The sequence below is a fragment of the Convolutriloba macropyga genome, chromosome 13 (genome assembly GCF_964194025.1).
Source record: "Convolutriloba macropyga chromosome 13, txConMacr16.3, whole genome shotgun sequence".
NCBI classification, from domain to species: domain Eukaryota; kingdom Metazoa; phylum Xenacoelomorpha; order Acoela; family Convolutidae; genus Convolutriloba; species Convolutriloba macropyga.
This window is the reverse complement of record NC_134480.1, coordinates 8,558,607-8,581,785: the sequence shown is the minus strand read 5'-3', so window position 1 is coordinate 8,581,785 and position 23,179 is coordinate 8,558,607. Positions and strand designations below refer to the sequence as shown.

At 34.7% G+C, this 23,179-nt stretch overlaps 2 protein-coding genes across 2 annotated transcripts in view; one reads left to right on the top strand and one right to left on the bottom strand.

Moving 5' to 3' along the window:
• Positions 1-23,179, top strand: part of LOC142352294 (xaa-Pro dipeptidase-like) — a 453,762-nt gene that overhangs the window by 206,835 nt on the left and 223,748 nt on the right. The gene's annotated exons all lie outside the window — the stretch shown is intronic.
• Positions 1-23,179, bottom strand: part of LOC142352306 (uncharacterized) — a 69,681-nt gene that overhangs the window by 24,437 nt on the left and 22,065 nt on the right. The window contains exons 6-12 of the mRNA XM_075404838.1: positions 19,934-19,990; positions 19,466-19,482; positions 19,238-19,297; positions 15,209-15,339; positions 6,824-6,902; positions 4,839-5,012; positions 4,329-4,456 (exon numbers count right to left, since the gene is read on the bottom strand). Coding sequence (XP_075260953.1) covers positions 4,329-4,456; positions 4,839-5,012; positions 6,824-6,902; positions 15,209-15,339; positions 19,238-19,297; positions 19,466-19,482; positions 19,934-19,990 — 646 coding nt within the window. The remainder of the gene's footprint in view (positions 1-4,328; positions 4,457-4,838; positions 5,013-6,823; positions 6,903-15,208; positions 15,340-19,237; positions 19,298-19,465; positions 19,483-19,933; positions 19,991-23,179) is intronic.

The following is a 23,179-nucleotide window of genomic DNA, read 5'->3' as shown; positions in this document are numbered from 1 at the left end:
AAACTAAGCTTAATTCAGCTTATAAACTGAAAGCTATTAAGTTTTGTACTAATTTCAGCTAGCAATCGCTCTAATGACTTTGATAACCTAATGCACTATGACTTAATGTCAGGGCTTTATCGGTTGATCCCATTTTTTTATTTTGCTCTCTTGACTTTAACGGTATTCACTACATTGCGTAATTCATTGCGTAAAAAAAATTAAAATCCATTCAGTTGAAACAGCGAGTGAGGTAAGTCAGAAGCCAAACGTGAAAATTGGAAAATTGTGACTCTTGTAAAACGAAAACCGTGATCAAAAAATGAATTAAAAAACATATTAATTAAAAACATAATAAAACATATTAAAAACATACAATTCCTGAATTGCAACCCAAATAATTGAATGATAAATAGAACTTGACCTGACAAGCAGATCAATTGAATAATGCAAGTCAAAAAAAAATAATCTCGAAAGTTGTAAAACTAAAATAATCAAACAAATTAAACAGAAATATAATCATAAATATTGAAAGTTGAGAAACATGACAAATAGTTGAAAAAAATTGAAAAAGGAAAATTTTAAAGTGATTTTTTTAAATTGGCAAAATTAAAATCTACAAAACCATTGTTTTGCCTTTGTAATACGTCCACTGGCTCATCTAAATGACTTAATATAGGCCCTGCAAAAATCAATGAACTAAAGAAATGACAAAAATTTTATTATGTTAATTCCCTCAGAAACCTTTTATTGTCTCCAGAAGCTATCCAGTCGGCCGATTGCAAACCCAAAGACATTGCAATGGCTCAGAAGTCGAAAAAAAGGAACAGGATAATAATTATAGAAAAATCAAAAGAATTTCAAGTTTCATAAAATAAATTTCAAAATTTTGTGAATTTGAAAATTTCAAAACAAATCAGTTCCCCTATTAACTATGCAGTAACTAACTATCAAAACCTAGAGGCGGCTACCTGGCCATTGACGCAAGAAAAACATAACAAAAGACAACTAATTTCAATTTTTTTTCAAAAAAAATTGCAAACTTAATCAAAGTTCGTGATATTAAAATTCTGAAAACATTTCTTTTGCCAGTAAGAACTATTGAGTATCTTCTTATTGAACCCTAGAGATGATTTTGTTTGTGCTGAGCCCAGAAAAATTCCAAAAAATTAGAAAAATTTACAAAAACTTGCAAACCGTATGCTGTAATCAATTATATAATATTAGAGGAGGTTCCTGGGACCCTGGGTTTGGAAAAACTTGAAAATTGAGTAAAAAATACAAAAACTTAAAAAATTGCAAAAAATTGTGTCATATTTTGTGTTTAGATTAGCAAAATCGAGAGGTCAAAAAATGGTCGTAAAATTAATTATATCTTGCAAAATACCTTCATCAACATTGACAAACGTCAATTCCAGACAAATAAAAAAAAAGAAAATTGAAAAACATAGACGGCAGATTGCCGGAAAATAGCCGCGATAGACGCTCGTGGCCTTCCAGGAATTTAAACACCAAAAGAAATGAGATAGACAGATCGACCACCAGTCCTTCAATAGACCACTAGACTTTTCGGGTTAGCTTCGTACTGTCAATTTTTGACACATACGTTCTATAAGGAAAACGCCCTTAAAGAGCTATTTCAAAATTGATATTCAAAATCAAAAACTTGAGACTAATAATCACAAATTAGGGCATAAAAGATTGGCACAACTTAGATGCACACTATTAACTAGTAAATCTTCATTAAAAATTAAAGTTCCATAAGTGAGTTCAGAAGTCAATTTTTTGAGTGAGGTAAGTCACGCAATTGACCTAAAAGCAGAAACAAGGTCACGTACAAAAATTTTAACTGCAAAGCAATAGAAGTCACAGAAGTCAGGTCGTAAGAATCATCGATGGAGACGACGAAATAAAAAAACATAGCCGGTAGAATACCGGAAACGACTCGAATCTTCGTGCAAAATAATCTCTAGCCTAACTGGGACAAAATCAGAATATCGAAAAAAACACTAGAAATAACAAAAACAGCAGACCAATATAACATAAAAAGCGTTAAAATTTTTTCAGTTCAGGGGTGGGGGGGTCGGGGGGTTTGGTAGGTGGAGCAGGGAGGTGGTGGTGGGGGTGTAGGTAGGCGGGGGTAGGTACGTTGCGGGGAGTGGGGGGGTAGGTACGTTGGGGCGGGGGGGAGGTGGGGGGCAGGTAGTTAAATGGGATCAAATTTTCTCAAATCGCCCTCTTCACCTTGAATTACAGACTGTTACCAATTGCTATACACTACAAACAAAGCTATTGTTAAAGTCCAATGAACGAAAAAAGAAGTCAACAATCAAAAGCGGAGGTAAAAGCTCGAATAGAAGAAGTCAAAATTCAAGTCATGAACAACTTGCTTTCTACTAAAAAAAAACCTGTAGAATATTAATACTCCTCTTCGAGTCATAAAAACCACGATGTCCCCAATAATAGCCGCTATCGCTCCGCGGCTATTAAAAAAAAACGATAAAAATTGTGCCATTGTGAGCTCAAAAACATGACCATTTAAACTTGAATTAAGGCCTTCCCAGCAGCTGCACTCCTCTATGCACTTCAATTAGTACTAAAGCCAGCTTTGGGCCTCTAATGAAACTTACTGCCCACAGGGCCTTACCTGTTTATCCCGATTTGAAAGACCAAAGTCATTGAACATAGCCGGCAGATTGCCGGAATAGCTGCGAAAGAATAGACCTGCGTGCCATATAATAGAGATAGAAACAGACACAGATCTAAATTGAAAAAAAATCGACGCCGCTCAAAAAAACTAGGTAAAAAAACATTCAGCGTTAAATTAATAAAGGTTGTTAAAATTCAGTCCGCAGACGCCTCTTATTAGGTACCGTTATTACACATATGAGTTCCTTTGACCTTAAACAAATTCAAATTAAACTTAAGTCTTAAAGTGCAAAAGTCATTTTATTGAGTGAGGTAAGTCACTTGTGATCAAAATCTAATAACGCAAAAAACCTTTGCTAAAGCGAGTGAGAAATGACGTCACGCGCGCAAATGCCGCTAGTAAGAGGAAGAAGTCATTCAGAAAATTTGACTTTTTCAGCTTTGCTGTGTGAACAAATGTAAAACGAAAAAAGAGCGTCAGACGACGAAACAAAAAAACATAGCAGGACAAGTCCTGACGTACAATTCAAAGAATTTTCATTGACTAAACAGAAAAATTACACCAATAATGGACTATGAGTGAATTGAGAAAACCATTTAAAAAAATCAGAAAAATAAAAAACAGAAAATCAATGTCAAAATGCCGCATGTGAACAAAAAACCACTAGCGAGAAAACCACTAGCGAGAAATGAAAACTCAATTAAAAAAAAACTAGGCCTAGAATGAGCTGTGAATGGATTGGGAAAACCATTTAGAAAAAAATCCGATCCGAAAAATCGAAAAAACAGTAAAAATCAGAGTGAAATTGCCGCATGTGAACAAAAAACCACTACCGAGAAACAGAATTTTTGTTCAGACACCATTTTCTCACTCTACTTTAAAATTAGAGCGAAAAAAATTCACGCCGCAAAACCACTCGCTTTTTCGCTCCATTTCCTGTTTCGGCGTGACCAAAATCACCACTCCAATTTGACTTCAAAAATCATGAAAATGTGTGAACAGATCTTAAAAAAAAAAGACAGCGCCCCAATACAATTCAAATTCTTTGAATTGTAAAAAAACCAAGAGCACCGCAATATAGCTACGCTCAGCTTACAGCTTCGCAGCTATAATAAATGTGTGAAAGCATCTTACAAAAAAGACAGAGCGCCAATATAATCCAGTCCCTAGATTGTAAAAAAAGGAGAGTTTGAGAGGCTGACGGCGGCTAATAGTCAGGAGTACATCTGACAAAACGATTCATTAATTAAAAATGCGACATAATGGCATTTGTGCTCACATAATTGGGTGTTACCTTTGGCCCAACGAGCCCACTTAATCGGGTTTGCAATTTATTGTTGACACTGTTGCGCCCATTTTAATTGAATCTGCAGCAAAAATTTTTTGTAGTTTTCTGCAAATGATTCACTTGAATTGTGCAATATCAAATTGAAAAAAAAAACGTTTCCGTGACGTCATGAACCACAAAATGGAAACAAAACGTTTACAAATACCTGCATTTTTCAAAGCTGCCATTATTGAAAATAATTTCAAAATTTTGGTTCTGCAAGTTCTTTTTGATTTTTGATTTTTTTTTCAGGAAAGTCGGCTTAAAAACCCTATGTAATAATTCAATTAAAAGCACTAGAAAGCGCTCACAAGTTATGCAAAAAATTACATGGGGGTCCGGAGAAGTAAAATAAATAGTAGTTATACGTACGCCATGTTAGCATACTGCTGTTCTATGATTTCATCTCTCCTGTCTAACTCAGTCTGTTGTTCTTTCAAAGTTCTTCTCAATTCTGTCATTTCTGCATCCATTTCGTCGATCACTTTTCTATCTCGTCTCTGAAATAAACTTCTATCTTGTCTTGGCGACAAATTCAATTTCAAATCGCAACTAATTAAGTCACCGTGATCTGCTCTTGCGAAGTTGTAACGTTTTTTATTATAAATTTTTTTGACCTCCCTACCACCCCACCCCCAATTTTAGTCTTTTCTTTTATCAGTTGCTTGGCTTGGGTTAACTATGCACCATGAGCCTACTCAAACTGTAAGACAGCTGGTAAGCAACTTAATACCCTCTGGGACTTGCCTATTTATCCCCCTTTTGAGGTCAAAAAGTCAAACCGTCAGAAAAAAAACTGTCGAAATGCTATCAATCAAAAAAAGTTATTGACATGATTGACGATTTGATGGTTTTATATGATTCTAGTGTTTATCTACTAACGTTTATCCTCTCAGCTTCAGCATTGACCACTTTCAAGTAGTGTTTTTCTAACTGGGCAATTTCTTTCTTCGCCATCTCTCTCAATTCACACAGCTGCATAGCTTGACTGGCCAGTGTCACCTGTTTTTGCCTCAGCTGGGACTCAAACTTATCTATTATCTGCTGTTCTCGGTCCTGGTAATGTCCAATGGAAAGTATTAGAGGGTTATGCAGTTCCTCAAACGGCGTCAGGGTCCATTGCAAAAATACCCCCAAAATATCACCGACTAACGCCGCCCGAATTGCTCTCAATCGACCTGCGAGCGCTTGGCTTCAGTATTAGCCGGGTGAAAGTGGTAGTATGAAAAAATGCACACTTGATTTGAAAGCAATTAGATATACCTAATTTTTTTTTTACCCTACTGTAGATTGCGACTAAATTTTTTGAAAAACGAGTAAAGTACATCTTAAACGACATGCAATTGGATTTGAAATATAAACTGATATGTTAATTTTTTTTATAACAAAGCCGTCTAATTTCTTTTTTCTTCAACAGTATATGCTATTTCATCAAAAAATAAGAACAAAAAATTACATCTTTAAGTTTTTCAAAAGCTACAGCAGGAAAAAAATAATTACGTGTGCTGGCAAGAGGTGGAGGGTGCCGGGTTACGGGTGGAACGATGTGAAGAGGCTATTGGGGTGAATGGGGCTGAGGGGGGGGGGGGTGAAGTGGGGGAGGGGGGTTATTAACGGGGGGGGGAGGTAAACAAGAGGCTCTTAATGACCTTCGGGTGTTTATCTGTTCATCCACTTTTTGAGGATGAAAGGTCAAAAGGGTCGAACGAAAAAATGGTCAAGCGAAAAATCGCCTAATATAATTGCTAAAAACTTTGTTTAAGAGCAATTAGACACGGAAAACCTCATTTGACGTTTCAGTTGTTTCCTGAGAAAGTGGGTCTGAAAGAACATAAATGAGGTTTCCTGGCAGCTATGGCTGTTTTTTCAAAAACTGATAAACTGATTTTCTAAACTTATTTCTTTGATGCTAAACTGATTTGAAAACTTCCTGTAATCATTGACCTGTTGTTAAGATTGGTTAATTTTGGCTTTTTCTGTAGTAAAAATTCATTGTTATAATCTTTTTAAACGTTTCAGCAACCTTTTGATTTTTGAATGTTTTTTTTTTATTATTTTTCCCTTTTCATTTAGTCTGCTGTGTGAGTTAAGTTAACCTTGGTTTGGTCAAATAATCCCACTATTTAAAAAAATTGTTACGGACAAACTCGGAAAAAATTTCACCGAAGGAGAGATGCTGTATTTCAATTGATTCAAACAAAATTGCTTCATTTTCCTGATTTGTAAAGAGATGAAAAAAGTGAACAGAAAAAAGTGAACAAAATTATTTTCGATTGAACTTGAAACTTTAAACCTACGGAAATCTGAGTTATCAGAAGCTCTAAGTGGATTTTGACCTAATTTTATTTGCACACAATTTTTGCTGTCAAAATAAAAGATTTTTTTTCTTCAGCATTTACTTTAAGGTTACTTTTTTTGCAAATAATTATCATCTTTTATCTATTTTGCCTCGAGAGCCGATATCAATTGCACCTTCAATCATTTCGAATTTTTGTAAAGCAAATTATATTTCAGAGAGAAAAAATCAGTAGTCTTAAACCGGTTTCATGACCGGTGACTGTCTCGGGACTGTCGCAGTTTTATTTCATAAGAACTACCGGGACCTGAGAGGCTTAATATTTCAGTACTGAATCATGAAAATTTCAATCTGATTTTTTCTTATGATCAGAATTCTGATCAGGACACATATCAGACATTTCATGTTAAAATTCAGAGTAGAAATCCGAACTTAGTCTGAACAAAGAATTTAATTTTTCTGCTTCTGCTGAACATTATGAAATTTTTGTTTGTTTTCGAACGGAACAGCATGAAGAAAGTCACATTACAATGCAAATTTTTCTTTTATCATGATGCTGAATGACCCTTGCCTTGTAAGCTCTTTCCAATCTCAACTTCATCGCTTCAAAATCTGCCATTCGCAAATTTTCACTCTCAGCCATCGCATTTCTAAACAAAACAAACTTTCTTTGACAATATTAATTGCTTAGCTGTTATTCATTATCTTAATGATTGAAAAACTACATATTTTAGCTGTTGCTCAATTTATCTTCAACAGTTAATGCAGCATTGAAAAAAATTTATCGTAAGCTAAGTTCCACAATTTATTTTAAAACCTTTGGTTCAAGACTTAAGAGGTAAATGAAAAAAAAATTGTGGATTTTTACAAATTATTGATTACATTTCCCCTAGTTGAAACCTCGATATATGAAAGATTGAAAATCGCGAAAAGTCAGATAGATGATTCATTATAGACTTTTCCATTAAAGACCCGCTTGCTGTTCTGAGAAATATCTCGTCGAATCAACGACAGTTTCTCCTTTTGGCATGGCTAGAAAAACAGGTATTTGTTTGAGGTAGTTAAATTTCCCACATTGATTTTTTTGAAGTTTTTCTTAGACTTCTTCTTGACATTAAATATTAAGTTTAATAAACTTAGTTTTGTTTTGGAAGATGTGCCATGGCAAACATAACCCACTAACGTCGCCCGAATTGCATTCAATCGAACTGCGAGCGGTTGGCTTCAGTATTAGCCGGTTGAAAATGATAGTATGACAAAATGCACACTTTATTCGAAAGCAGTCAGATATACCTAATTTTTTTAACCCTAACTTAGATTGCGACTAAATTGTTTGAAACATAACCGACTAACGTCGGGCGAATTACTCTCAAACGACCGGCGAGCGGTTGGCTTTGTCATTAGCTAGCCACGGTTTAGTGAGGCTTGCTTTAGATTAATTGACGGGGCGTAAGGTGAGCGCAGCGATGGTGCAAAAGTTGATTGAGGGGAATGATGTGGGGGCGGTGGGTGAGGACGTGGGATCAATTTCTAAGAACCACCCTCCACACCATAAGTATAAGTCTCCAAAACAGTTTCTGTGAATCCCATACTTGGAAACTGATGGGCTCAAAGATTCTACGAGAACTGAATGCCAACTGGGTGCTACCTCTTCATCCCGTTTCTGAAGACGAAAAGTAAAATGGGTCAGACGAAAAATCGGTCAGGCGACAAATTGCATGAAGAAAAAGATCGATAGGACTAACATAAATGCCACAAACTTCGTTTGCAATTGAAAAAATGTCTACAAGCATTTTCATGGGCATGCTATATAGTTACAAGTTAGCATGGAAAAAACAACAACATGAACATGTTTGAAATATAAGCTCTAAAATTTAAAATGAGGCCATTGTGGAATTCAAGATTTATGAGGAGGGTCCGAAAGATTTCTACTGACGTGCAAATATCCCCCTTCTTGAGTCTTCGCATTTTAAATTTAAAAATCGAGAAAGTGTTTTCAGATGAAATTTTAAAAGCTTTTTCTTTATGGCACTGCTGTCAAAAGAGTTCGAGCAAAATTCTTCTTATGTTTCTTTCTCATAAGTTCTAAGCCTTCATATAAAATAATTGAGTCTTTAAAAACGATGGCAAAACGTATTGGGAACCATGTGGTCAGAAATTATGTTGCCATTTCTTTTGGCCAACTGTTAAGTTTGAAATTAAGAAATATGAGTTTTTCGGAAAACACATCGGACAGAAAATTTTGGAGACGTTAAAAGATTTGTTTTTTCTAGAGCAGTGCCCCAGAAACTGCAAGCACAATCTCAATTCCGAATGAATAACGGCATTTTTGGGCTTCCAATAAATGATAGAATTTCAGAATTAACAACTTCACTGTTTTTTCTACTCTCAGCCAAACTTCTAGAAAATTTGCACAGATTTTCATTCTCCTTTTTTCTCATCTGAGACCTTTCTGGCTTTATTATACGTTAGCTACTTTAATTCAATAAACGCTCAGATAGAAAATTAATTAAATTTACCGAATTGAGCATTTTTGTTCCTAATCAAAATAATGGGGGGCTGAACTAAATAGTCAAAAGGCTTTTTTGTTCAATCATTTTTGGTCCATCGATGAAATCATCGTAGAGAGCTGTGAGTTGTATCATTAGAAAGCCCGTACAGCGTAGAAAATGAAACTATAATTTTTTTTTATTTTCGCTATTTTCAGTGAGTTAACGAAGTTTTTGTGATTAAAAGACGGGTTTCTTATAACCTAATGTCTTTCTTTAAACTTTGGACAAACTCTGCTTTTTGGAAGGTCTCAGTGGTTTTGTTGGGTGAATAAGCAAACTTTTTAAAAATTTCAATTCATAGCTGATAAATTTTCATGACTTTGAGATTAAATGTTTTCAAAAAAAGTTTTTTTTTGCGTTTCATCTTTTGTTTTTGTCTTTTTTTAGCTAGTCTTATTAATTACCAGTCAGATATTACGTCTTTCGCATCGAAGGACTACGCAATTGAATAAAGGTAACATTTTAGTGATTTTTTGGTTTTAAGGGCTTCGACACTTGTTTTTGTGCCAGATTTTTTTTTTTCCAATTTTTGTCTGTATTTGAGGTTATTTTCCATCTTTTTTTAAACGTCGTGGGTTTTCCAAAGAAAAAAAGTAATGATGAAATTTTTCCTCTAAATTTTTGGCTCGAATTTTCTTCAAAGTTCAAAAAACAATTTTTCATCGAAAGTTGCAGGAAATCAGCTTCTTTAGTCAACTTTGATTAAACTTGCCGGAAATGAAGATCTAGAAAAAAGCTTACACATTTATCTTCACCTAAAGAGAGAGCTAATTTTGTCTCTGCTGTCTTTGATAGTTTTCTGGATTCAAAATTTGTCGAATTGGCTGCATAACAATTACCAGGTAATGGTTTTTTATTTTTTCTACCCGAAAGCTAATTGCCATTTTGGCTTTTGAAATCATTTGTTTCCAAAAAAAATGGATTATAGAGCTCTTCCACTAATGTTTTCCTATTTTGGGGAAATTTTAGCTGAGGTTCAGCAGAAGGAGTGTGCATCTTCTAACTAAATAAAGGCTTATATCTCTTGCCGCTTTACGCTTCAAGCAATTGTTTTCTGGCTTCGATGCTACTTAATTCGCAAAAATTTCTATATTTGGGCATATGCCCATTTTCATGTTTTTTCTTTTTCTGGTTTTTTCACATTATGAAAATGCTGACAACTCATTTATTGTTTTATTTTTTTTTTCAAAAGTTAGGAAATACTGAACATATGTTAGGAAATACTGAACATTTACTGGTTTTAGTTGTTAGCTTATTCTTTTCTTGAATTTAACGACAATTTTTTTCAAAGAATGTCAACGATTTTTTCTTATCTTTTTTGTCTATTCGTTACCTAGTGTCATCAACCAAAAATGACATTTCATGTTTTAGAAACAAAAAAAGATGCATATGGAGATATCCATTTTTCAGTGAATTGATTACGGTTTTAAAAGCTTCGACAACGGTTTTTCGCAAAAAAATTTAAATTGTTTTCTGATTTTTGTCTGTATTGTAATATCTTTCGTTAAACAATCGATAAACTGTGCTTATTGCCAGTTCCCATTGTGTTTGTTGGGAGAATAAACAGACATATTTAAATATTTCAATTAAATGCTGATAATTTTTCATTACTTTGAAAAAAACTGTTTTAAAAAAACTATTTTTTCTTTGCATATTTTGTTATTGGATTTTCTTCTATACTGTTTTATTAATTACTGCTCAGGTATCACGTTTTTGAGATAAAAGGAAAGAGCAATTGAGCAAAATTACTTCAAAACAAAAAATTTGGTTTCAATGGCTTCGACGTTTGTTTTTTCAAAAAGAAAATAATTTTTCTTTTCGATTTTTTCAGTGTTTGAGTTTATTAAATATATGTAACGTTTTGTAAACGTATGAATGTTTTGATTATAAATAGACCTAATGGTTTCCGTCAGAGAAATCTTTTGATCAATTTTAACGATTTGAATTGATAGCTGATGTGTTTCATGACTTTGAAAAAAATTGTTTTCGAGAAATGTTAGTGTTTCTTAACTTTGCATCTTTTGTTCTTTTTTTCTAATTTCAACAAGTACCTATTCCCTTTTGGTCACATATCACATTATAGGAGTTGAAAAAAGTACAGTTGATTATATCCAAAGATTTCAGAGAATTGATTATGTTTGTTGAGGATGCGCATTCACAACATGCTTAGGAAAATAAATCAGCAAAAAAAATGAGATAGGGAAAACACTTTTTTTTAGTTGTCAATTATTCATCGTATTAGTCCCAGTTTTAGTTATAGTTCTAGTACAGTCATTGTCACGTGATGTGGAGAAAAATGGGGAAATATCAAAAAGCAACACAACAACAAACAACACACAGCAGAAGCAGCCGCAGAAAACGGCTTTCTTCATATCACTCAGCAAAAAATTACAACAATAAACTGACTTGAGCAGTAAATAACTTGTTACTGTGTCCTGCGTTTAAATTATTCTTGAGCAGTAAATTGTTATACTGTCTTGTATCTACTGATTTCTGGAGCTCTAATTCAACTGTTACGAATATCAGCTTCTAGTATCTTAACTCGTGAGTACAAAAGCCAAAATCAACACAAGTTTTGGTTTAAATATTCTTGCATTAACAAGTCTTAGACATATGTCTTTGTCTTCGATTTGTTTTTCTATTGGATTGAACTGGTCTACATAAAAAAATCCTGTATTGTGTGATCTGTAGCAAATCCAGTGTGATTTGATACTCAAAAAACTAAGATTAGCAAATAGCTACATACTGAATTGTAATGCAACGGTAAGAACATAGCTGTTATACAATTACCAAAGGGAACTGCACAAACAAAATTTTCGGAGAGATATTGAAACACACAGAACGAACTGGCTGTTGTAAAACTTTCCTTGTCGCCACCGATTAGGAGAGCAGCCGTTACATTTGGTCTGCCAACCCGGATAGTGGTATACAAACTGCTGTCAAGTTATTGAAGAGACTACAAAGTTAAATTCTTTGTACCAGAGACTTTCATTAAAGAAACAAGCTGCTGCCTAAATTTCGAAACAAAGTGACTGGATCACGGAGTCTCAGCAACCTGAATAAACAGATCCAGACTTGCTCAGATCAGCTACGAAAAAAACGAGAAGGTTACGATATTATAAAGAACAAAGACCAGCCCAACAAAATCGAAACAATTTATCAACAGATACAAGAGATCGACAAACAGATTTCAGCAAGTACTCGACAAACAGAGTGGTTTGAATTCGCATCGGACAGAACAACAAAAGTTTTTCAAAAACTTAAATACGATCGGTTACTATTTATTCACGGACAAAAATTTTTGTCAAATCAACAAAGCCACTAAACTGTTTCCGCGTCTGAAGCAGAACCGCCAATAATCGATTCATTGCCGACTGATCAAAATTGCTGTGTCTCCGAAGGAAATAACCGCCAATAATCTCAGAGAAACTTGCACCAAGGTGATCACATTTGAATGATCGAAGACAGTGACAAACGAGGGTATTACAAAATTGGTCGAGTTACAGAAACCATAAAAAGTTCTGATCAAGCAATTCGATCAGCAACAATTCAGACAAAAGACGGAGTCTTCAGGAGGCCTGTTGTCAAGCTCCAGTACTAACAATTGATGAATACGATTTCAAGAAGGAAATTAGGGCCGGAGATGTTGAGGCTGCGCTTTCACATCAAGCTTAGGAAAATACATCAGCATAAAAACTGAGATAGGGAAGACACTTTTGCATTAGTTGTCTGTTATTCATCGTAATAGTCCGAGTTTTAGTTATAGTTACTGGTACAGTCATAGTCAAGTGATGTGGAGAAAAAGGGGGAGATAACAAAAAACAACACAAAAACACACAGCAAAAGCAGCCGCAGAAAACGACATTCTTCATATAACTCAGCAAAATTTTACAAGAAAAAGCTGACTTGAGCAGTAATTAACTTGTTACTGAGTCTTGCGTTTAAATTATTCTTGAGCAGTGAATTGTTACTCTGTCTTGTATCTACGGATCTTTGGAGCTCTAATTCAACTGTTACGAACCCCAGTTTCTGGTATTTCAACTCGTGAGTACAAAAGCCAAAATCAACATCAATTTAAGTGTAAATATTTTTTGCATAAACAGGTCTTAGACATATATCTTTGTCTTTGATTTGTTTTTCTACCGGATTGATGTGGTCTACATAAAGAGATCCCGTTTTGTGTGATCTGTAGCAAATCCAGTGTGATTTGATACTGAAAGAACTAAGATTAGCAAATAGTTACAAACTGAATTGTAATGCAACGGTAAGAGCATAGCGGATATACAGTCACAAGAACAAACTGCACAAACAAAATATTTGGACAGATTTTGAACCACTCAGAATGAACTGGGCTGTGTAAAACTTTCGTCGTTTCAACTGATTGGGAGAGCAGCTGTTACAATGCTTGTAATCGGTATGAAATCGGTTTTTCATTTTTTTTGTTTTTGTATGTCGTTGACGTAATTTTTAAAGAAATATGAATTTTTCGAATTAATGGCAGGTCAAAACAATTTGCATATCAGAACTAATTTAACCTGTTTAGTAATATTATTTTTTCGCTGATTGTTTTAATGGCTTTTGAAAAAATTGAACTGCTTTTGAAAAAATATATTCTTTTAACTTTTCATCTTCTGTTCTTTATAGTCTATCAGTTACTTAATCTGATCAATTAAAGGTCACATATAAAGTTACCAGTTTAAACGGACGGCGAAAATTAAAATATTCAATGTTTTAGATGAATTCATTTAGGTTTTAAATGCTTTGATACTAGTTTTTCGAAAAAAAGTTATTTTGATCTTTTGTCTGTATTTGACGTTCTTTCTTTATAAAAGTAGGACATAATCTGATCAAAAAAATACCAGGGCCTGGTTTACAGGAATTAACAAACACAATTTTTCATTTCAATTTATAAGTAATGATTTTCATTTCCTTTATTTTAATTGTTTTCGAAAACTACGAACCTTGTTTTTAATTTTGCTCTTTAATTGTCTGCTTGTTAGTCTCATTATTGAGTGCTCAATTTTATACTTTCATTGGCCTTCAAAAAATTGCAATCAAACATTCCTTATCATTAGGGCAACTTTTATTTTGATAACGGCTTCGACGCCGTTTTCTTGCAAGCATTTTGATTTTTTTCTCTAGTTGCTAAATTAATTGCTGTCGTTTGAAAAAATTCTTTTTGATGACAGGTCTCAATGTCTTATCCAATGCAATTATAAATGGTCATACTACAAGCGCATTTGATAATTTCAGTTCTTTTCTAGTGGTTTTAATTACTTTGGAACCAATTCTTTTCAAAAATAATGAGCGAAATTTTTAAGTTAGCTGCGTTTGTTGTTTTTCGTCTTTTTGTAAGCGAGTCTCAATTAGGACTGGCTCCATTTCTTTTTAATGATGAACAATGAACTATTTTTTTTGGTTTACATTTTATCTGATGCTATTTAGTCTCTGTTATTCAGCTTTTCTACAATCAGACATCGAGTCTTGGATGTTATTAATGTTCGATATTGTAATTTGACATTAATTTTTCTTGTCTCGCATACTTAATATTGGCAAATCTCCACGGCAAATCTTGCGGCGTTTTTCAAAAATCGAATTAGTGATTTGAGTTTGACGCAATTTTTTTCATACACCAATATTTTCAAAAAATGCTTCAGATTTTTTTAATGTTTTCCATCCCTTCCTCATTTGGTAGACAATTAAGCCAAAAACTGAATGAGTGGGAGCGGAACATTATGCGCAAACAAACATTGATGAGCCGCCTTGTTAGTTATATATTGACCAAATGTATTAGAATTCGTAGAACACAATCTTTTCTATATGTAAAATTGAATAATCTGTTGTCAGATCAACAACGTTTTCTACTCTTCTGGCTTCTCTAGGATAATTTTGAGGCATTTAAATTAGGTTAGTTTTTCGAAACTTTGTTTGGTTTTAAGTTGTATAAACTGTCTCGTTTTCACGGAAATAAACTTAATTTGAAATGGCCTCTAAAAATGTCTACCAGACTTTTCAAAGGAATGCTATATAGTTAAATAATAATTCTTACATAGTATAAATAAAAATATTAAGAAACAGAAAAAAACTGGCACTTCAAAACTTGCTTTTTAAAAATTTTTCTCATTTGTTATAGAGATTATTGAGCATTAACCAAAGGATCAAATAATATCTTTGATAAAACTTTCTGGTCAGGAGTTTAATGAAAGAATAGTAATTTCAAACCTTTAGTTTTGAGAATACACGCTTATATTATAGATAGTTAATATGGCGCCATCTGTTTATTCATCAAGCTAGGAAAACTTTGTTTTCGTAGCGGTCGAACGACAGAAATATTTAAGTGTGTTCACTCCCGTTGACTAGGTGGGTTGGGGTGGGAGGGGGAGGGGTCGAGCATGATCACTTACTTGCACTCAAGACTGAATTTTCCCAGCTCTCCTCTTGCACACTGGCAGTGCTCCCCAGCTAGGGAAGCAAAGAACCTCTCAAAGGGGTCCACTCCTACCTGGAATCCAGGTGATCGTCCGCCTCCAATGTCCTATATCAAACATTGGTTCCCAGGTTGCCGGAAAATAGCCGCAATAGACACTTGTGGCCTTCCAGGGAATTGAAACAACTGAAGAAACAAGATAGACAGATTGACCAGCCGACCTTCAAAAGACCACTAAATGTTTGGGTTAGGTTTGTACTGTCATTTTTATGAGACACATACGATCTATAAGGAAAAAGCGCTAATTTTTCAAAGAATATTTGAAATCAAAAATTCAAGAATCTAATACTCAAGAATTAGGGCATATGCGTTTGGCACTGCTTAGATGCACACTATTGATTTTTAACTAGTAAATGTTCATAAAATTTAAAGTTCGTTAAGTGAGTTCAGAAGTAATTTTTTTTAGTGAAGTGAGTCACGCAAATGATTTAAAAGCAAAACAAATGAGGTCACACACACAAATTTTAACCGTAAAGCAGTACAAACCGCTAATATTGAAGACGTCAATGGTCGCAAGAATCATCGACGGTGAGGACAAATTAAAAAAACATAGCAGGACAAGTCCTGAAATACAATCCAACGAATTGCAAGAAAAACAGACCTAATGTACCTGAGCAGCAGATTAATTGAACAATCCACACCAAAAAACGCAAATTGCCAAAAAATTGAGAACCTAAAAGAATCAAAGGTCTTATATGACACAAATCAAGATACTCAATAACTCTCGCACCAGCTTTGAAAAGGATTAAGGATCTATTCGGTTTCGGCTCCCCCAGTGATTTGTATGACCGCCAGTTAAAGTTATATGTTGATATGCAGCAATTTACTATGTAAGAAAATAGCACGTGTGCCTGGGGGTCATAAAAAACTCATGCTCACTAAGCTGGGGGGACAGAATAGATCTGAGATTAATTTGCCACTAAAGGTAGATAAAATTGGCAAATATGACAAATACTTCGCAAAAACATAGAACTGCAAAGTTTAATGAAATCTTCTAAATTTCACTGGAAAAAATGTTCAAAGCCAATTCTTTGTCTCTGGAGTTCTGCCAAGTAACCATATACGAGACTTAAAATTGGTTATGTGGTCCAGTAAAGATTTTTAAACACTGCAACTATTCAAAAAATTTAAAATCAAAACAAATTTTTTTAAAAAAAATTTGGTAAAATTTGTGATATTAATATCTTCACAACCTTTTCATTGTTTCCAGAGACCATCCAGTATACCTATTTCAAGACCTGAAGGGTTTCAATGACTCACAAACCATTTCCAAAAACTTGGAACTTAATCATAATTTTTAGGAAATTTAAAAACGCTAAAAATTTTTATCAGAGAACTGCTAAAAATCGTGTTATAAAAACATAAACATTCGCTCAACACTGCAGTAACCTACTATCAAACCCTGAGGAGGTTCTTGGGTCTGTGGTGCAAAAAAAACCTGCTAATATTAGTGATATGAAAAAAAATGAAAACAAATTCATTGCCACTATAAACTATGCAGTAACACTTTTCCAAACCCTCCAGGAGTTTCCCTGGCCAGTGAGGAAATAATAATGAAAATTCAGAGAATTTGCCTTTTCTTAAAAAAAATCGATAAAGTTCAAAATATTAAAATCTTCCCCTCATTACTGCTAGAGACTATACAGTAACCTATGATCAAAACCTTGAGGAGAGTCTTTGGCTTTTAAGGTCAGGCAAAAACTGAAAATTGACACAAATTTTCAAAAATTTGAAAAAATGCAAGTTTTAACAAAAAATGCTGAAATTTGTGATGTCTAAATGCTGAAAACTATTCAATTACCACTAAAAACTAAGCAATACCCTATTATTAAACCCACGAGGAGGTCTTTTGACACCAAGGGCTTAAAAAACCTCTAACATTTTTCAAAAAAGGTGAAAAAATTTTGTAAAAATTAGTATAAATTTGCGTGTTTTTTTGTTTGGAGTAAAAAAAATTATTGCTATTAATTTGGACAAAAAATGTAAAAATGTATCGCAAAAAAACGTATATCAACTCTGGCAAACCACAAATTTAAATTCTAACGCAAAAGTGGTTAAAATGGCGAAGAAACGCAAAAAATTGAGCTCAAAAACTCCTAAAAATGAATTTTTAACCTTGAATTACGGCCTTCCCAGTGGCTATGTAATTTAAATATTTCTTCAATATTTCTTCATATTTCTTCCTGATTATCGCTTTTTGGAAGCTCAATGTTACAATAATGTGTGAGAACATCTTACAAAAACTGTGAAAAACACGGCAAGACAAGTCCTGATGTACAATTCAAAAAATTGTCATTGACTAAACAAAAACTAGATCTAGATCGGACTATGAGAGAACTGGGAAATCCATTTAAAAAAACAGATCAAATAAACTTTAAAAAGCTGAAAATCAATATCAAAATGCTGTATGTGAACAGAAAACCACTAGCGAGAGTTGGAAATTTGGTTCAAATATAAAAACTACGCCCAAAATGAACTATGATTTGATTGGGAAAACCATTCATAAAACATAACCGACTAACCGTCGGAAAAATTGATCTCGAACAAATAGTGGGAGCTCTAAATGAATTGCAGCCTGCTTCAGTCGGGGGGAAAGGGGGGAGAGGAAGCCTAAATAGGACTAAGAAGCTCAATAGTGGGCTTCAAATAACCACATTAGAGGTTAGCATATACAACTATAAAGATTTAAAGTAAAAATTGGCACCAGTTTCGGCGCAATTTTCAGTTGAATTTTAGTATTAAATTGACGCAGATTGAGTTCAACTGCTTGAAATTGTGATTGAAAGAGAATTTTAGATCACGCGATGCGCAAAAATGCAAGGGCGTAAAAGTCACTCGAAAAGTCAAAATTGTCAAGCAAAAATTTTGCATAAAAAAGACACACACGTTTCCATTATTTGCTATGAAACTGGTTCAAGAACAATTAAAACGATCTAAAACATACCCGGCAGATTGCCGGAAAATAGCCGCCGTTGATTCCAATAAGCATGACTGGGATTGAAATAACAGAAGATAGTGAAAAAAAAAAAGATTTTCGTACAAAAACATTTTTTAAGTCCGATTTATTTTGATGGCATTTCGTAGTTGAACATACTTCTGTTTCTTAGAGAGAGGCTACAGGGGCTACTATCAATAACAATAAGCATTAGAGAGAGGTAACTAATACTTATAGGACCGACGTTCAAATAGCGGGCATCTAAAATTGGGCTTTATGGGTTTATCCCGTTTCTATTTCTGACTTCAATTTTCTATACTGACTGTTCATTTTGAATTGCTTTGCTGAGCAACTGATGTTCAAAATCACTTTTAGCAGAATGAGAGAAGAGAGAAACTAGCCTAGAGAAGTCAAAATGATTTCACGCAAAATGTCGAAAAGGCGGCAAAATGAGGTAAAGCGAAACATTTTTTTATTCGACGAAGTAAAAAAAAAATAGGAGCGCTATAATAGCCGGCTGAGAAGATGAGGGCGGCTATTAAAAATTGAAATAACTGTAAAAATCAAAGTGGAATTGCCGCATGTCATCAAAAAAAAACTGCTAGCGAGAAAGCTAATTTTTGTTCAAACACCGTTTTCTCACTCTACTTTAAAATTATAGTTAAAACTTTTCACGCCACAAAACCACTTGCGTTTTTGCTCCCTTTCCTGTTTTGGTTTGACCAAAATCACTCTCCAATTTGACTTCAAAATCATGAAAATGTGTGAACATATCTTAAAGAAAAGACATCGCCCCAATACAATTCAAATTCTTGGAATGGTAAAAGAACACGTTGTCCCCAGTAATAGCCGCTATCGCTTCACGGCTATTAATTAAGCAATCTTGGTCCCATCTTTTTTTGTCCTTCACTGCCAATTTCTTGATATATGCATAAAAAATTTGATATTAATTTTTAAAATTCGTTTTTTTGTCAATTATCTTTATATAATCTCATATGAATCTATACTTGCCCCTGCAGCTGTAACTGGGTCTACCAAGTTCTCTCCTGCTGTCTTTCGAGAGCCACTTCCCTGAAAGCATTTTTCAAATTTTGTTAGTTTAGTGCTCTAATTTTCTCTTTGTGGTATAGAACACTTTTGTTTTATGCACTAAATAGGGTTCCGGAAGCATTGTACTGTTCAGAACTGAAAGACAAGCCCGAAGAAAGTTTTCAGATATTTACAGATTCTAAAACTAACCGTTCCATGAACTGCTTCTGCAATATAACAATAATTTAAGTTACACTCAAATGCAATGTAGCAACGGCAGTTGTAAAGACAGTTTTTTTAGCCCAATTTTGTATATCTCGCTTTTGTATATTTTTTTTATATTTTTCTTTGCAATGCCCACGAGTTTGATATTGCCAAATTTTCCTGCAAAATTAAAAAAGACCGAAATCTAACAAACTTGTTCATTTCAAACTGAAACCCTCCGTGAAACTTGTTTTTTTTTCAGGTCACGGTTCATCTGCTATTGAAAATTAGGCATGTATTATCATTTTTTAAAAACCAAAATCATATATAGAATTGAGTAGGCGAGAATATCCTGGGAGTCGTGAACAAAAACGCTAATACACTCATAATGGAGGAGAGCAGAATTGTCTTAGTTTTTACAGTTCAAGATTTTTAAGGTTATTTTTTGTTCAAAATACATCCTATATTACTAACTAGTAGATTGTGGTACGAAGAAGGAAGGATTTGAACCATTTCCACCAAGAAGCTCCTCTGAAACAAAAAACAGATCGTTTTTACAGAAAAAAATTTTTTATTAACTTCGATATTCTTCTACATTGTCCCAGGCCGGGGTCCCAGACGGAAAAAACTCTGATCAGACAAACTGAAACCGATAAATTATTCCCTGATCAGACATTCCCAGGCTGAGATCACCTCTGATCAGACTCTGCCGCGCTCGAGTATCGCTCAGCTCATGTTACACAGCGCTTTTGAGGTGTCCAGACCATGTGATTTTGATAGCAGAAGTAACAGGTGTAAGTTTCGAGTAAATCTGATCAGAGATCGATTCGGTTTAGGGATTCTAGGTGTAACGGCTGCTTTCCTATAAAAGTCAAGGAAAACTTTACACCGCCCAGTTCGTTTCAGCGGTTTCAAATCTGTCCGGATATTGTGTTTTTGCAGTTAACTTTTGTGAACTGTATTATCCGCTATACTATAGAATGCAGTTAAATTACTTGATACTCAATAATTTCAAATAACTAATTGTTCAGCTTTGCTGAATAACAAATGACTTTGCTTCAATTAAGCAAAAGTCCAAAATTCCAATTAACCAAATTAGTTCAAAATTAGAGGTTTTTCAATGATATCTCCTTAACCACAAATGCTAGTGAGATAAAATTTCACAGGCTTATGAACGTTATGTAGGCCTACTATCTGATGTAAAAACAAACAACGCTGGGTAACTGCGTTGGTGTGGCTAACTTTTATATTTTATACGCAATCTTAAAACATGGGCGAAAATTTTAATGTTGAATAACTCTGTAAGTAATGATTCAAATTTCAGCAAAGTTGGCAGTGCACAACACTTTCATAAAAGTAATCAAACGAAAAAGGAATGAACTGAATTGGTTAAATGATCTTCCAGAAATAACTCAACAATTTTCACCTCAGATTTGAATATACTGAGTTAACTTAATCACCAAATTTTGTGTTTCTCAATTGGCCTCAATAAAACCATTATCAAACTATGCTAGGCTTAGTTAAAGCCAGTAAGAGCAACTGACTATGTGCTTTGCACACAGTTTCTCTTACTTAGGAACTTTGTTCCTCAGAAAGAAAGTTTTGAGAATATCAAAGTTAATTCTCTTTTCAACAAGTCAAAGTAAAGCTAAAACTGTACAATCACTAATATGATCTACAGAAACAAGAGACGATAACAAGTTGTTAACCGCTCAAGAAAGCGTGCTGCAATATGCACTGTATGTCAATTTAACAAGACAAAAATAACAAGTTTGAACTGATTTTTGGTAGTTTATCAAGCTCCTATTTTGCTGCTAGTCACGTGGATTTACATGTCAAATTCAACTGTTGATTGGTTGTAGATAATAATGTCGACAGATTGTGAACACTTTTCCATAAATTCACTTTTTCAGTGTAAATTTGATGTCATGGGAAATTTGTTAACCGTGTAGAAGTTTTGTCGAATATTCTGTATCAATAACAGGTTGATTCGCAATCCAATCGCAAAGAATCTGATGCAATACTGTTAAGTCGTAGTATTGTTTTGCTCGTGGTTGAGTTAGTTCGATTGTAAGTTATAGTTTGACTTCATGAACGACGATTGTGTACTAATAACAGTTGCTAAATATAAATGTTGAACAAAGTGAGCAAATCTGTATGGCTTCAGTAGAATGTAGCATTAAATTTCGCTTGTCACGCTATTCTAGCTTTAAGGCTTGAAATGGCCTTGAACCGCCATTCAATTTGGTAATTGAGTTACTAAGCTCAGCCGCCACATTGTCGGCCCTGTTTCCATCGCGGAAACATCTTTTCCTGGTAGTACTGGGGCGAGCTTCACTACTGGTCTCTTGTACACTCCGTCTTTCGTTTGAACTATCGCTGATCGAATCACACCGTCAGACCCATCGATGGTCTCCGTAACTCGACCTAGGTTGTAATGTCCACGCTTATTGCTGTCTTCGATCAACCAAACGAGATCGCCTTCTTTAAGGATTTCCTTCGACGTAGATCGCCATTTTTGTCGATTACTCAGAGTTGGCAGATATTCTTTCCGAAACCTGTCCCATATGAGATTTGCATAGGCTTGAGTTTGTCGAAATAGTTTTCGATGATCAAAAAATTCCTCCGCTAATGGTAGGTAGGGTAAACAAACGTTCCTGCCGCCAAGCAAGAAGTGACTGGGGGTCAAAGCTTCTAAGTCATTAACATCCGAACTGACTGAAGTCAAAGGTCTCGCGTTCAACGTCTGTTCCACAATACACATCGTTGTTGAAAGAAAGTCCTCAGCGACTGATCTGTTCCCCAACACCGCATACATTGCTTTCTTGCAACTTCTCAACAACCGCTTCCATACTCCTCCAAAGTGGGGTGCTGCGGGTGGGTTAAACTTCCACCTGATTCCTCGTTGAATTAGATGTTCTTGGATCCCTTCTTTGTTCCATGCCGCAACGTACTCTGCAAACTCTCCAACACTCTCCAAAATTTGTGCCGTTGTCGCTGATGATCGTATTCGGTTTGTCACTTCGAGCAATAAATTTCATTATTGCATTGATACAACTATCAGTGTCTAACTTAGGTACCACTTCTATATGCACCGCTCTCATAGTTAGACATGTAAAGAGACAACACCATCGCTTTTCATTTCTTCGCCCAATTTTCACAATCAAAGGGCCAAAGTAGTCAATTCAAACATTTGTAAAAGCCGTTGAAGCATCTAACCGCCATTCGGGTAGATCGGCCATTACTGGTGCTATCGTTTGTGCTCTGCCTTTTCTGCAGGTAACACATTTGTTCTTGATTGATCTTAAGGCGTTTCGTATGCCTAGTATCCACATCCTCTGCTGAACAATGTTTCTCATATGCTCAGTGCCTTCGTGTTGATTGTCCTTGTGCTCGTTTCGCAAGAATAATTCAACCGCAGGATGTTTCCAATGTAGCAAAATTGGATGCTTTGCATTGAAGTCCAATTGACTTTTGCCTATTCTGCCTCTGGCTCGAATAAGTCGTTCTTCATCGATAAAGGGTGAGAATTGTAGAATTTTGCTGCATTTTGGAATTTCCTTTTCAGCTTTGAGAGATTTCGTCTCTTCACCAAACTGTTCTTGCTGTAGTAACTTGAAGATTGTTGCTTTTGCTTTTTCTCTTTCTTCAACGCTGATTACGAGTTTCGTTGGTTTGTATTTGCTCGATGCTTGCTGCACGTATGCCACTGTATTCACT